The sequence below is a fragment of the Microtus ochrogaster genome, unplaced genomic scaffold (assembly GCF_000317375.1).
Source record: "Microtus ochrogaster isolate Prairie Vole_2 unplaced genomic scaffold, MicOch1.0 UNK118, whole genome shotgun sequence".
NCBI lineage: Eukaryota > Metazoa > Chordata > Mammalia > Rodentia > Cricetidae > Microtus > Microtus ochrogaster.
The window spans coordinates 364,717-378,351 of NW_004949216.1; the positions used below are offsets into that span (position 1 = coordinate 364,717).

Below are 13,635 nucleotides of genomic sequence, written 5' to 3' on the forward strand. Positions count from 1 at the left end.
GGCTTTGGAGCCTGTCCTGGCACTAGCTCTGTAGACCAGGCTGGTCTCGAACCCACAGAGATCCACCTGCCTCTGCCTCCTGGGTGCTGGGATTAAAGGCGTCCCTTTTCATTTTTGTCTTAAAAATAAGAAAACCATGTTTCTAGGCAAGTTTATCAGCAACCAATTGTATCCCTAGCCTGAAAGACAAATCTTGTCAAGATTATTGGTGATTCAAAGAAAAAGCAATGCCAGCCTGGTTGTTTCCTCCTGACACTACAAAGTGTCCACTTCATGTCATGTAACAAATGGTAGCTACTATGCTAAAAGAATAGATTTTTTTAGGTGATGATGATCAAAAATTACTATATACAAATCAACTATGTATAAGACTACACAGACTCTAGATGTTTGGATATTAAAAATGAATACAGGACAGGCAGGAACCAAAACAAGCTAGCAGGTGACATATTCTTTATCCACTCAGGAAGACAGCATAGGTAGGGACACACAAAAGAGCAACAAAAAGCTGATACAGAGTGTGCACAACTCAGATGTTAACACCTCCCCTAGAAGTCATAGCAACAAACAGAAAGTAAACACTGCTCACAGCCATTCAGTGCAAAGAGCTGCTGACACCGGCTACCCACAGACTCGGGCAAGCGTCATGACTCACTCAGAGATCATCACTGTAACACAAGGGGCACTGAACTCCCTCTTTAAACCAACACCTTGACCAGAAACCAGACAAGGTCTCCTTCTCAAATAAAAGCATATTCCAGCACTTTCTCTCAGGTTTAGAATCCTAAATGAATTTCTCGAGCTGCACTTGGGTCCCTTCACTAATGAAAATAAAAAAGACAGAATCTGTCATCAAATTACTTCTGAAAATTACAAATATTCTGTGAGAAGAAAAAAATACATATGTAACAGCTTTTTCACTTCCACCTTACTTCTGGTATATTTTCCTCTAAAAGAGGTGAAGATGCAGAAATAAAACTCAAGTTTATGCACTGTGAGAACATTTACACAGATCTGTGTAAAGATAAGTCTGACTCAAGTAAAAAAGAACACAGTTATGATTTTACTTATTTATAACAGTGGTTCTCAACTCATGGATAGTGGCCCCTGGGGGGGAGGGTCAAATAACCCTTTCACAGTAGTTGCCTAAGACCATCAGAAAATAAAGATATTCACATTACAATTTCTCATAGTAGAAATTACAAATATGAAGTAGCAATGAAATAATTTCACAACATGAGCAACTGTATTAAAGGGTCACAGCATTACAAGGGTTAAGAACCATTGATTTACAACATTATTTTTCTTTGATAATCCAAAAACATATTGAGTTAAAGCTAAGATTAAGACATGGGAGGAATGGGTAGAGGGATAGCTCGGTGGTTAAGAGCACTTTTCCAGAAGACTAAATCTAGATTTCCAGCACCCACATGGTGGCTCATAACTGTCTATGACTCCAGTTCCAGGCATGCACATGTGTAGACATACATGCAACAAAAACATCTATACACATAAAGTAATAAAATTAAAAATTAAAGTCACAAATACAAAACCTTCCGCAAGTATTTGTGCATGTAAGCCATTACACTGCTTAACCTTACAAGGCATGTTCTAAGAAAGACTAAAACATTAACACAAAAATGATGTTATCCTAGGAGACTACCTAAAGCCGACAACAGCAGCTGTTCCCTACACCAACACAGGTACCAACACCTCGACTGCTCTTTCAGATATGCACTGACGTGCAGTTTCAGTACTTGAAGTGTGCCAAAGCGGTCTTACAATTTAACTGCTCTCCAATAACAATGCCACAGGTAAAGACTGATTTCCTCCACCGAAACAGTTTCAACATTCTAGTTAAAGACCTTAATGGGATTAAACTTGTTTCAATTTATAAACAAAGTATCCCTTTATCCACTAGGTGATACATCTATCTGTAGCTAGGTGATTCGCTCGCTACATCTGTAGCAAACCTATGTTATTCAGGCACCCAACCAACAGAACTTGGGTACCTATATCGTATTATCAATACTTATTCCACACACAAATTTACCGGCACCTTTATCGAGCGCTGACGACTGTAAAGTACTAAAGTCCACAGACACAGTACCGGGTCCATCCAAGCAGTCACCCTGTACCAACACTCAAGGAAGGCTCCCCACAAAATCTTGACCAGCACTCCCAGTAGCCAACTATGCGATCTTAATGAAAACGGTTCAACAAACTCTGAAGCCTCAGCTGCTCCGGATAGAAAGTATTTATTGGGCATGGTGGCGCTAGCCTAGAATCTCAGCACTCGGAAGGTAAAGGAGGGTGGAACTCTGAGAGATCGGGGCCAGCCCGGTCTACTTAGGGAGTCCCCGGCCAGCCAGGGCTACACTGATACCTCGACCCCTACCCCCATGAAGGCTGAAGCGGGGAGCTCACAACCTTTCTTCCCAGATCTAGAAGCCTGAGGTGCGGGGTGTCTGGACCACGGACTCGGCCAGCCTCCCTCTCACACCGCTGCACCTGCTGCCCTCCGCCCGGCCTTAGCTCCGCACCCGTCACGTGACAGCCCCGCCCCCAGGGGTCCGGTTTTGGCGCGCGGCAGTGACGTCAGCGTCCTGTCAGCCACCGCCCCCGCCGCCCCGCTTCTCCTCCCCGGCCCCTCCCCGCCCCGCGGCCGAGCCGCACCGTTAACGGGCCCAGGCTGCCCCGCGCCCCGGCTGCCCGCCCTCCCGCGCCGCTCACCTTGAGGTGGCCGCTGTCTGGGCTGCTCGCCTCCTCTTCGTCCTCCCCGCCCGACGCCCCGGTCACCGAGGCGGTGGATGGCGGCGCACCCCGCAGCGTCGGGAGCTCAGCGGCCGCGGGCAGCCCAGCCGACACGACGCCGCCCGCCGCAGCCCCCGGGCTGAGCGTCACGTTATGCGCGTTCTCCCCCCAGCGCCACGGGTACACCATGAAGTCGCTGAAACCGGGGCTGGTGGGGACGAGCGGCGGCGGCTGCTCGGGCTCCCCCACGCCGCCGCCGCTGCTGCTGCCGCTGCACGGAGGCGTTGCCGGCGTGGTCCTGATGACTGACACCAGCACGCGCTTCGGGGAGTCGTGGCAGAAGATGACCGGCGGTGGTTCCGCCATGGGTGCCGGGGCGCCGCGGATCATGCCGGCCCGCCCGTCTGCAGCCCTCGCGCTCTCAGCTCGAGCTTCGGATTGCTCTCCCGTGCTGCTCCGCCTCGGCGCCTCACAGCCGCCGGCTCATGGCAGGCGGCGCTGACCAGAGTCCCCGAGAATAACAACCTGCCGCCGCGGTCCCCCCGCTCCGACTTTTCCCGCGTTACATTTCGCGCCTGGGCGGAACCAGTCACCGCGAGGACTCTGCGGCTGGCCGCCGCGATGAGTGACAGGGCTCGCGGGCCAATAGCAGGGCCCAGGCTGTGTTTCGTCCGGAGGGGGCGGAACCAAGTCCGAGCGCGGGTCCTTACTGCCACGTCATTGGCCGCCGCTCTCATATTTTTTTTCTTTTTTTTTTTTTTTTTTTTGTCTTGAGGGCCAACTGCGTTCGAAAAGTCGGTCGGAGCGCGCTCCTCCTCCGGACACACCCGTCGGAAGCTCCGCCCCCACCGGTGTGCCCTGCAAAAGGAGGCTGATGATTGGAGCGCTGCGGGGAAGGGGCGGGGACAGAGCACCCTCGGCCCCGCCCACACCAGTAAAGGTCGCTGCTGGGCAGGAAGGGCTCCCCACCCTACCGGACCCCGCCCGCGTGGTGCCCGCCTGTGTCTGTTGGGCGGTGGTTCCCGCGCGGAGCCTGTTTAAAGGGCTGTAGCCGTGCCGGGCCCTGGCCCTACACCGAGCACAGCAACAGCAGGGCACAGGTTTTTGTATTCGAGACGAGTCACCCGAGTCTCTCGACATAACCCTGGCTGGCCCGGAGCTCACTGTGTAGACCAGGCTGGCCTCGAACTCACATTCCCTTCCCTCTGGATTGCTAGGACTAAGGCGAGCGCCAGCATGCCCGCCTAATGGAGTCCTGGGACCAGGTCTCTAAGAATGAGTCCTGCAGCGTCCCCCGCCTCAGGGAGCTTGCTACCAAGCTTGGGACCGCGGTGGGGTGCAGGAACGACCGTGCACTCATAAGGCGGCTCCCGCCCTCTGCTCCCTTCCCGTCTCAACACCCAGTGCCCGAACAGTGGCAAATTGAAGGCCCAACCTCCTCACTGGAAGGTGCAAGCGTGGCTCCGGCCCACTTGCTTGCCGTGTTTTCCAGGCAGTCCGACGCTAGTAGCGGTTCAAAGACTTGAATCGACAAATAAATTAAGAGGTTAAAGGATAGATCTGGTAACTGACTCATTCGCTGTATTTTCCAGGCAGCCTGATCCTACTAGCGGTTCAGTAAAGATTTTTTATATATATATTGAATGAATATCCAGTGGTCAAGCGATAGAACTGGTAACTCCATCATGTGTGCAAAATAACACGTTAACTAAACCTGCTAATGCAAAGTTATGCGTAAGTTAATTTAGCCACAATGTTTTGTTTTGCTTTAAAGGGAACTTCCCAAGTTAACAAATCAAAGCAGCCAATAGTGTGCGTCTTATGTTTTATTTTTTTTTAAATGGAGAAATCACATTTTATTTTGCCATAAACAAAATATGGCAAGATACACAAATCAAATCTGATTTCATGGAGAGAAAGTAACTTGGGAACAGAAGTGAAAATATTTCAAGGGGATACACTGAATAATGTGTATCCTTGAAGTGGGACAAGTGAAAATATCCTTTCAAAAAATAAGGAACTGGGCAGACAGACAGATGGCTCCATGGTTAAGAGCACTTGCTGCTCTTCAGGAACCTGAGTTCTAGCACCCATGGTAGCAGCATGTGATTCCCTCTTCTGGTTTCCTCGGACAATGAATGCATATGATATACACGAAGGAAGCATAACACCCATACATATTTAAAATTGTAAATATGTATTCTTTCTTTCCTGGAGGCTGGCTACTAGAGCTGGTATCTACTGTATGTATAGGGCAAATCCAGATGAGATTTTAATAGTCAATTTGGAAACTGAAAGCTCAGCTTTTGTTTCCCTTAATGTAATAAAATTGTGAAACAAAAAAGTTTTACAATTTAAAAACAAAAAAGCCTTACTACAATTTTTGGAATCCCCTGAAAGGGAACTATAAGTCATCTATCTGGCAGTTGATAGTGAAAGGGAAAAGAGTGATGGCCACAGGAACACTCGAATTAGGGGCTGGCAAGAGTCGACGGTTAAACACTGGCCAATAGTTCCTGTGTAGCATTCACAACATGCCCATATGCAGGATGAATCACAGAGCAAGCAGTACACTGACTTAATGCTTCTAAAAATTACCCCTGAGCAAGGGTAACCGGGAAATTCCACTGGCTTCCAGCCTCAAGAGAATGAAAAACATATCAGGAATGTGGGGATTCACCTGAGTGTGATGCTGGGAGAATTGAAGTCACTTTGAGAGCTGCTTCTGGTTTCACTTCTGTGCTCCCAGGGGGCTATATGAAGTGTGGTTATATTCTGGAAATCTGGTATAATTAACAAACAGTCTAATGATGTGGAATAACTCTGAAGACAGACTAAAACCCATCTGAAGCCAGGTGGTGACAACACGTGCCTCTAGTCCAGACACTCAGGAGGCAGCAGCAGATGGATTTCTAAGTTCAACACCAGCCTGAGCTACACAATGAGTTCCAGGGCTACACAAAGAAACCATCTCAAAAAAACAAAAACAAAAATCTCAGAAATCAGATTACATTATTTTATTTGACTAATTATTCAAACTGTAGTCCCTAGGGCCTGGGAGTGTGGTTTAGTGATACACCTAGGAATATGTAAGGTTTTGGACTCAATCCTCAGCACCCACTATGGAAAAAAAAAGTCTGATAAAAGTCTTTTTAAATGTATCTTAAAGTCTCAAAATGGAAGTAAAAAAGGTTTTTCAGTTTGAACATGTAGTGCATAAAGAAGCACGAGTCTACTTTATTGTTAATTAATACAAAAATTTTTAAAGTTTTTGACACTAAATTTCTGGGTGTTATTGTAGTTGTTGTTTGTTGTTTTGTCCTTTTTCCAGAATTTCTCTGTGTAACCCTGGCTGTTCTGGGACTCACTATGTACTCAGACTGGCCTCGAACTTAGAGACCCATCTGCTTCTGCCTCCCAAGTGCTGGGACTAAAGGCATGCACCATCACTGACTGGCTACATAGTAATTTTTTAAATAAAGTGATTTGCTGTCATGGAAAATATACATGAAGCAGCTTTGAAAATGGAAGCTGGGAGGCTGGAGAGATGACTCGGTCATATTTGATGCTCTTGCAGAGGACCTTGGTTTGTTTCCCAGCATGCATGTCTGGTGGATCACAACTGCCTAAAACTCCAGTTCCAGGGCATCTGACATCCCCTTCCGGACTCGGGCTCATCAGCATATACAATAAATATATATATGCCTTTGATTCATTGAGTCCCCAGTCTACAAACACTCCTCTTGTTTTCATTAATCCTGAATAATTTTATTTGATCCTTACCATATCCTAATCAAATCCCTAGATTAGAAAACTTATTTTAAAGCAATTTTCTAGTCTTCTGCTCTGAAGTCAACAGTTCATATTGGTGCTATTTAGAGGCATCATTCAATAAAGGCTAACAAAGTACCACCATATCTGTGAGCTGTTTAGTAAAATAGAAATTATAAACTTACAGCTACAGGATCATGGCCTCTGTCTAGACAGAGTATGACCTACCTTAGCCAAGAGTCTTTGAAGAATAAGCAAGCACTGGTCCAATACAGCTAAAGAAGCATCCAGTAAGAGTCACAGGCTCCCAAGGCTGTCCCTTAAAAAAGGAAAAAGAAAAAAAGAAAAAAAAAGTTACAGGATATCAGCAGGATTACTTTGTTTCCTTGGAAGATCTGAGAGATCACAGTGTGAAAGCAAAGGATAGAGAAAGGATAGGTGGAAGAGGAAGATAAAAGAACTAAAGTTTTTCACTCTAATTAGCTTTACCTATCAACGTGACACAGCCTAGAATCACCTGAGAAGGGAGACTCAGTTGAAAGATTGTCCAGATCAGATTGCCTGGGGTAATTCTGTGGGAAATTGTCTAGGTTAACTGATGTAGGAGGGCTCAGCCCACTGTGGGCAGCACCATTCCCTTGGCAGGTGTTCTCAGGCTGTGTAGAAGGCTAGCCAAACATTGAGTCTCTGAGTGAGCCAACAAGCAGCATTCCTCCATGTCTCCTGTTTCCAGGTTTCTGCCCTGCCTTGAATTCATGCCCTTAGTTCTCTCAGTGATGGACTGTGACCTGGGAATATCAGAGGAAAGAAAACTTTTCCTCCCCTAAGTTTTTTCTTATCAAAGTGTTTTATTACAATAACGGTAAGGAATCTTAAACACTGTTCATATTACAACATCTACTAAATAATGTCAAAAGCAGATTCCATTGATCAAGAAGAAGCTTTTTTAAAAAGATTTATTTATTTATTGTGTATACGGTATTCTGCCTGCATGCATGCCTGCAGGCCGGAAGAAAACACCAGATCTCATTGCAGATGGTTATAAGCCACCATGTGCTTGCTGGGAATTGAACTCAGAACCTTTAGAAAAGCAGGCAGTGCTCTTAACCACTGAGCCATCTCTCCAGCCCAAGAAGCCTTTTTAATATATATATAGCCTGACAGTAGTGGTACAGGCCTTTAACCCCAGTACTCAGGAAGATCTCTGTGAGTTCAAGGCCAACCTGGTCTACAAAGCAAGTTCCAGGAAAGCCAGAGTTATTACACAAAGAAGCCCTATCTCAAAAACCAAAACCAACAAAAACATATTTATTTTTATATGCATTGATATCTATGTGAGGGTGCCAGATCCTCTAGAACTGGAATTACAGACCGTTGTGAGCTGCCATGTGGGGGCTGGGCATGAAACCCAGATCCTCTGGAAAAGCAGTCAATGCTCTTAACCACCAAGCCAACTCTGCAGCCCCAAGAAGCAGCTTTTACATTATGATACAGCAAACTTCTGTAGAAGTATCCTATAGTATACTGTAGTCAGTATTCCAGCCCCAATCCTTAGGATGTTATTCTAATTTAGATGGACTAACTCATACTTGAGGATTTAAACGGCTCCAGGAAAAACTTAGATCCTAAAAAGAATCACGATCCTGTGTGTAGGAAACAGGCTTATTTAAAGAATGACAGAGATGGAAGATACCTGTATGGCAGGGTTAATTAGGAAGTCCTTTCATAGTAAAGTGTAACCCATGACAGGGAAGCAAAGAATTATAGCAAGAAAAGAGGTTCTGATTCAGGAAAGGTGACCCAAACCTGTAACTCCAGCACTCAAAACTGGGAGCAAGAGGATCTGAAGAGGAAGCCCATCTTTGACTGTAAACTAGTTTGAGGCCACCTGGGCTATATATAAGGCGCCGGTTTGGTTTTCGTTTGTTTCTTTGTTTTTAAAGATTTTTCTTATGTATACAGTGTTCTACCTGCATGTATGACTGCACACTGGAAGAGGGCACTAGAGATGGTTGTGAGCCACCATGTGATTACTCAGGACCTCTGGAAGAGCAGCCAGTGCTCTTAACCTCCGACCTATCTCACCAGCCCTACAATGCCCTGTTCTAAGAAAGGAAGAGTGGAGGGGTAGAACAAGGGGCAGGGGAGAGGAGGAGAGAGGAAGAAAGCAAGCCACTGTTTGTGGACGTGTTGGTTAGGGTTTCTACTGTTGTGAAGAGGCACGATGATATTTTTTTTTCCTCATTTTTTGAGATAGAATTTCTCTGTAACTTTGGAACCTGTTTGGGAACTAGCCCTTGTAGACCAGGCTGGCCTCAAACTCACAGAGATCCACCTGCCTCTGCCTCCCAAGTGCTGGGATAAAAGTTGTGTGCCACCACCGCCCAGCAACCATGGCAATTCTTACAAAGGAAAAGATTTAATTGCGGGTGGATAACAGTTTCAGAGGTTTAGTCCATTATCACATGGCAGCACGCAGGCAGACCAGGTGCTGGAGAAGGAGCTGAGAGTTCTACATCTTGATCAGCAGGCAGAAGGAATCTGTCTCACTGGGCATGGCTTGAGCAAGTATTTGACCTCAAAGCCCACCTCCACAGTGATACAGTTCCTGCGATAAGACTACACCTCTTAATAGTGCCACTCCCTATGGTTAAGCATTCAAACACATAAGTCCAGTTTCAGTAATCTCACCTGGAACTTCAAGTTCTCTCATGCAATTAGCAATTAGTCCAACCACTTGGTAAAGTCTGGTACACGCTGAGGGGTGTGTTCTACTACAGTCTGTGAGGAATGAAGACAACAGAAGACTGGTTGGCACCTTGTTCACACCTTCCAGGGCTGGTGTGGCTGAAATTGTAGAAGTTCCACATGACAGCCAGCAAGAAAAATAAAGCAAACAAACAGAGGCAATAGGACCTGGGAGACATTCTTGAACAACTCAGAAGGATTTAAAAATCCGATTGCTACCTACGAATAGAGATGGGATCAGCAAGATGGCTCAGCCAGTAAGGACCTATGCCACCAAGACTGACAACCTGAGTTCAATACCTGGACTCACAGCAGGAAAGGAAAAAACTGAGTCTTGCAACTTGTCCTCAGACCACATTCTTACTGTGGCATGCAAGGCCCCTCCCTACTAAAATAGAGTAATAATAAATGTGAGCTATATAGACGCTTAGAATTACTTGCATGTATGACATTGTCCATGTACAACAGTTGAAAAAATAGGTTAGGGAGTGAATCACCTTTTTTTGATAAGTTCAAATCAGATCATCTTTCTCATGTAGGTTTAATATAATATAATAACACTACTTATACATGAGGACACTCTGGTGATGTGAATGAGAATAGCCCCCACAGGCTCATAGATTTGGATGCTTGGTCAGTAGGGAGTGGCACTACTAGGAAGAATTAGGAGGTGTGGCCTTTGTTGGAGCGCCTGTGTTCCTGGGGGTGGGCTTTAAGGTTTTCAGAGGCCCAAGTTTGGACCAGTTGCTCTCTTTCCCTACTGCCTGTGGGTGAGGATGTAGAACCCTCAACTACCTCTCCAGCACCATGTCTGCCTGTGTGCCACCATGCTTCCCACTATGACAACAGAATAAACCTCCTGAAACTACAAGCAAGCCCCAATTAAATGCTTTTTTTTTCCTTTTTAGAGAAAAAGACATGCTGTGGTCATGGTGTCTAAGACACACACGAGAACACTAAGACAGACACTGTGAGGGCTCCACAAAAGCAATAAAAATATTTAACAAAATCACATACTTATCAATCAGTAGAGCTAGAACACAAAATTAGTGGTTGCTTTGTGCTAAAGGTAGAAAGAGGGTTGACTGATTGGCCAGAGGTATCTTCTGAAGTGGAGGGAAAAAGCTTAAAAACTAGATTGTAACAATGGTGCACAAAGCTTTAAGTTTATTAAGTGGAATTTTGCATTTACAACAGGAGACTTGAGGGATGGAGCATTGACTCTGGGGTTAAGATCACTTGTCCTTGAAGAGGATCCTGGTTCAGTATTCAGCACCCACATAATGACTCACGACTACCCACAACTCTAGTTCTGAGGGATCCTGCACCCTCTTTGGATTCCACCAGTACCAAGTACTCATATGATGCACACACATACATGAAGGCAAAAACTCACACACACAAAATATTTAAATCTGAAAAAATTAAACAGGAGGCTTTTGTAATATGTAGATACCACCCCTTGGAAACCACTAATTTACTTTCTGTCTGTATGAACTTTATAATTGATATTTTCCATAAGTGGAATCCTATTGCCTTTGGCATATTGTGTCTGGCTTCTTTTATTTATTATAATGTTATAGAAATGCAGCTGGAAAAATAGTTCTATAATTAAGAGTGCTAACTGTTCTTGCAGAAGACCAGAGCTTGATTTCCAGGACCCACACCAGGTGGCTCACAACAGCCTGTAACTCCAGTTCCAAAGGATACACACACACACACACACACACACACAGAGAGAGAGAGAGAGAGAGAGAGAGAGAGAGAGAGAGAGAGAGAGGTTAAAATCCTTAAAAAGTTCTTCCAGCCATCAGCTGATAAGTGCTAGGTAGCTTCCAAATTTGGGCTGTTGTTTTTGTTAATAATGCCAGCGCCATTTGTGTATAAGTTTCTGTTTGGGTGTGTGTTTCAAATCTACTTATACATATCTCACAGTTACAAATGTCTTCATTTCTGAATCCTTTTCTGCCTGATTCTATTTAATTTCTAAATCTTCTAAATCCACCCTCCAACATGTCTACATGAAGCAGAAGCCCATTTAGAACCTCTGAAGTTTAATTTTTTAAAGACTTGCCCTGCTCTTTCCTCCAGTGCTCACACTGAAAGTCCAAACCTCTTCACATCCTCCTAATGTATATTTTGTTTTCCTTTAAAAATTACAGCCATGTCAGGAGACTCCCCTAACCAAGCTGGCTAAGGGAGACTAGCAACATCGGCAAGCTCTGGGTTTGACTGAGGCACTCTACTTCAATAAATAAGGTGGGAGAGGAAAAGAGAATAATTGCTAATATCAACCTCAGACCTACCTCCACAAGCACTTGCACACAGGTGCACACACATCCATACATACGTGCTCAAACACATGTAAACATGCATACCACACACATGTAAAAATGGGAAAAAATACAATGGAATAATAGAAATGCCAGTTATCAGAGAAAATGTGCCAGGCTGTCACAGGTAGCTTTTATTTCCATTTTCCTTAACAGCTAAATTTGATGAAGTGTGACTTGCTTGTGCCTTTGATGTCATATTTACAAAGAGATCACCTTCCCCCAGCTTCTGGTCTCTAAAATCAATCATCAGTAATAGGAATCAAGTCTCTTTGGAGAAATGGCTGATGCCAAGACCAATCCAGGAAATGTACAAGAGCTTCCAGGAGTAAATAATCATCTTTACTTCCAGAAAGTATGGGAACACTATCATTATGTATCTCAAAGCAACACAGGAGTCAATGAGAAAGGTCCTGTGTCTAAAGCTGCACTGACATGGGCAACAAAATGAATAAAATAAGCCAGTGGTGGTGCCACAATGCCTTTAAGTCCAGCACTTGAGAGGCAGACACAGGTGGATCTCTGAGTTTGAGGCCAGTTTGGTCCAAAGAGTAAGTTCCAGGACAGCCAGGGCTACACAGAGAAATCGATCTCAAAAAACCAAAACACCACAACAAAATGTAGTTCAGGATTGTGTAGACAGAAGTTTCAGTCCCAAATAAACACACAGAGGCTTATATTAATTATAAACTGTTTGGCATATTGCTCTGACTTATTGCTAACTAGCTCTCATTACTTAAATCCACCCATAATTCTTGTCTATAGTTAGCCATGTGACTCGGTACCTTTTCTCAGTAAGGCATTTTCATCTTGCTCCCTCTGCATATGGCTGGTGATTGACTTTTCTCTTCCCAGAATTCTCCTACTCTGGTTGCCCCACCTATACTTCCTGCCTGGCTACTGGCCAATCACCACTTTATTAAACCTACATGAGTGACAAATCTTTACAGTGTGTGAGACCACTATCCCATAGCAGGATTGCATTCACAGAATAAACTAAATGCCATGAATCTACACCACATAACAAATCATTGAATACCTTAGTTTCTAGAAAAGAAGGCATTCCAATTAAATTCCTAACCTGCTTTCTGTTTCAAGTGATACAGCTGGAATATTGAAATGCCCGGGTGGGGTCATGGTTTTAAACACTTGTTCTTCAGCTGGTAGTGTTATCTGGGGGAGACTATGGAATCTTTAGGAGAGAGCGCCTGGATGGATGGATGAGTCCTTGGAGGATAAGTTACCCCTGCCTGGTTCCTCTTTTGCTCTCGGTTTTTCGGTCCATCATGATGAGAACAGCCTCCACCCCAGGCTCCCGACATGAACTGAATGCTTTCCCATGCCTTCCTTGCCATGATGAACCGGATACCTCTGATACTAGGAGCCAAAACAAACCTAATATGCTATTGTGAATGCAGCGAGGCAAAGGTAACTAAACCATGTGGATTTACCCATTCCTGACATGACATGACCCTTTGCACAATGTTTCAAGGTTCATCTGTGCTGCAGAGTGTACCAACACTTGTTCTTTTTCTGCCCAGAATACAAGCTGCTGCTGTGGCACACTTCATTGAGTTGCCTCTGCCTTCTGCTCCCTATGAATAGCATCTTTGAGAATAATACACGTTTTCATTTCAATAACTGTTTTCATTTTTTTGCTAGAAAATGCAGGCATTATTCTTTAATTCAAAAAAGGAAATGACCAGCTTCTTAAAATCTCTAGTCAATTCAACATGTATTTACTGAGAATCTATCAGCTGCCTGAATGGCAAGTCTGGGGGATTACAACTTGAGACAAAAATCACTTTCGACTTCTTTGCACAGGAAAGTAGAATAGCAGTAAAACTCAGACCTTTTAACGCGTGGGTTTAACTATTCCTTTTACATGTGAACAGCCGGGCGGTGGTGGCGCACGCCTTTAATCCCAGCACTCGGGAGGCAGAGACAGGCGGATCTCTGTGAGTTCGAGACCAGCCTGGTCTACAGAGCTAGTTCCAGGACAGGCTCCAAAGCCACAGAGAAACCCTGT

At 44.8% G+C, this 13,635-nt stretch overlaps 1 protein-coding gene across 1 annotated transcript in view; it reads right to left on the minus strand.

The window, feature by feature from the left end:
- Znf367 (zinc finger protein 367) overlaps positions 1 to 3,300 on the minus strand; it is a 14,328-nt gene extending 11,028 nt beyond the window's left edge. The window contains exon 1 of the mRNA XM_005371638.3: positions 2,734 to 3,300. Coding sequence (XP_005371695.1) covers positions 2,734 to 3,144 — 411 coding nt within the window. The 5' untranslated portion in view covers positions 3,145 to 3,300. The remainder of the gene's footprint in view (positions 1 to 2,733) is intronic.
- Positions 3,301 to 13,635: the final 10,335 nt, after the last annotated feature.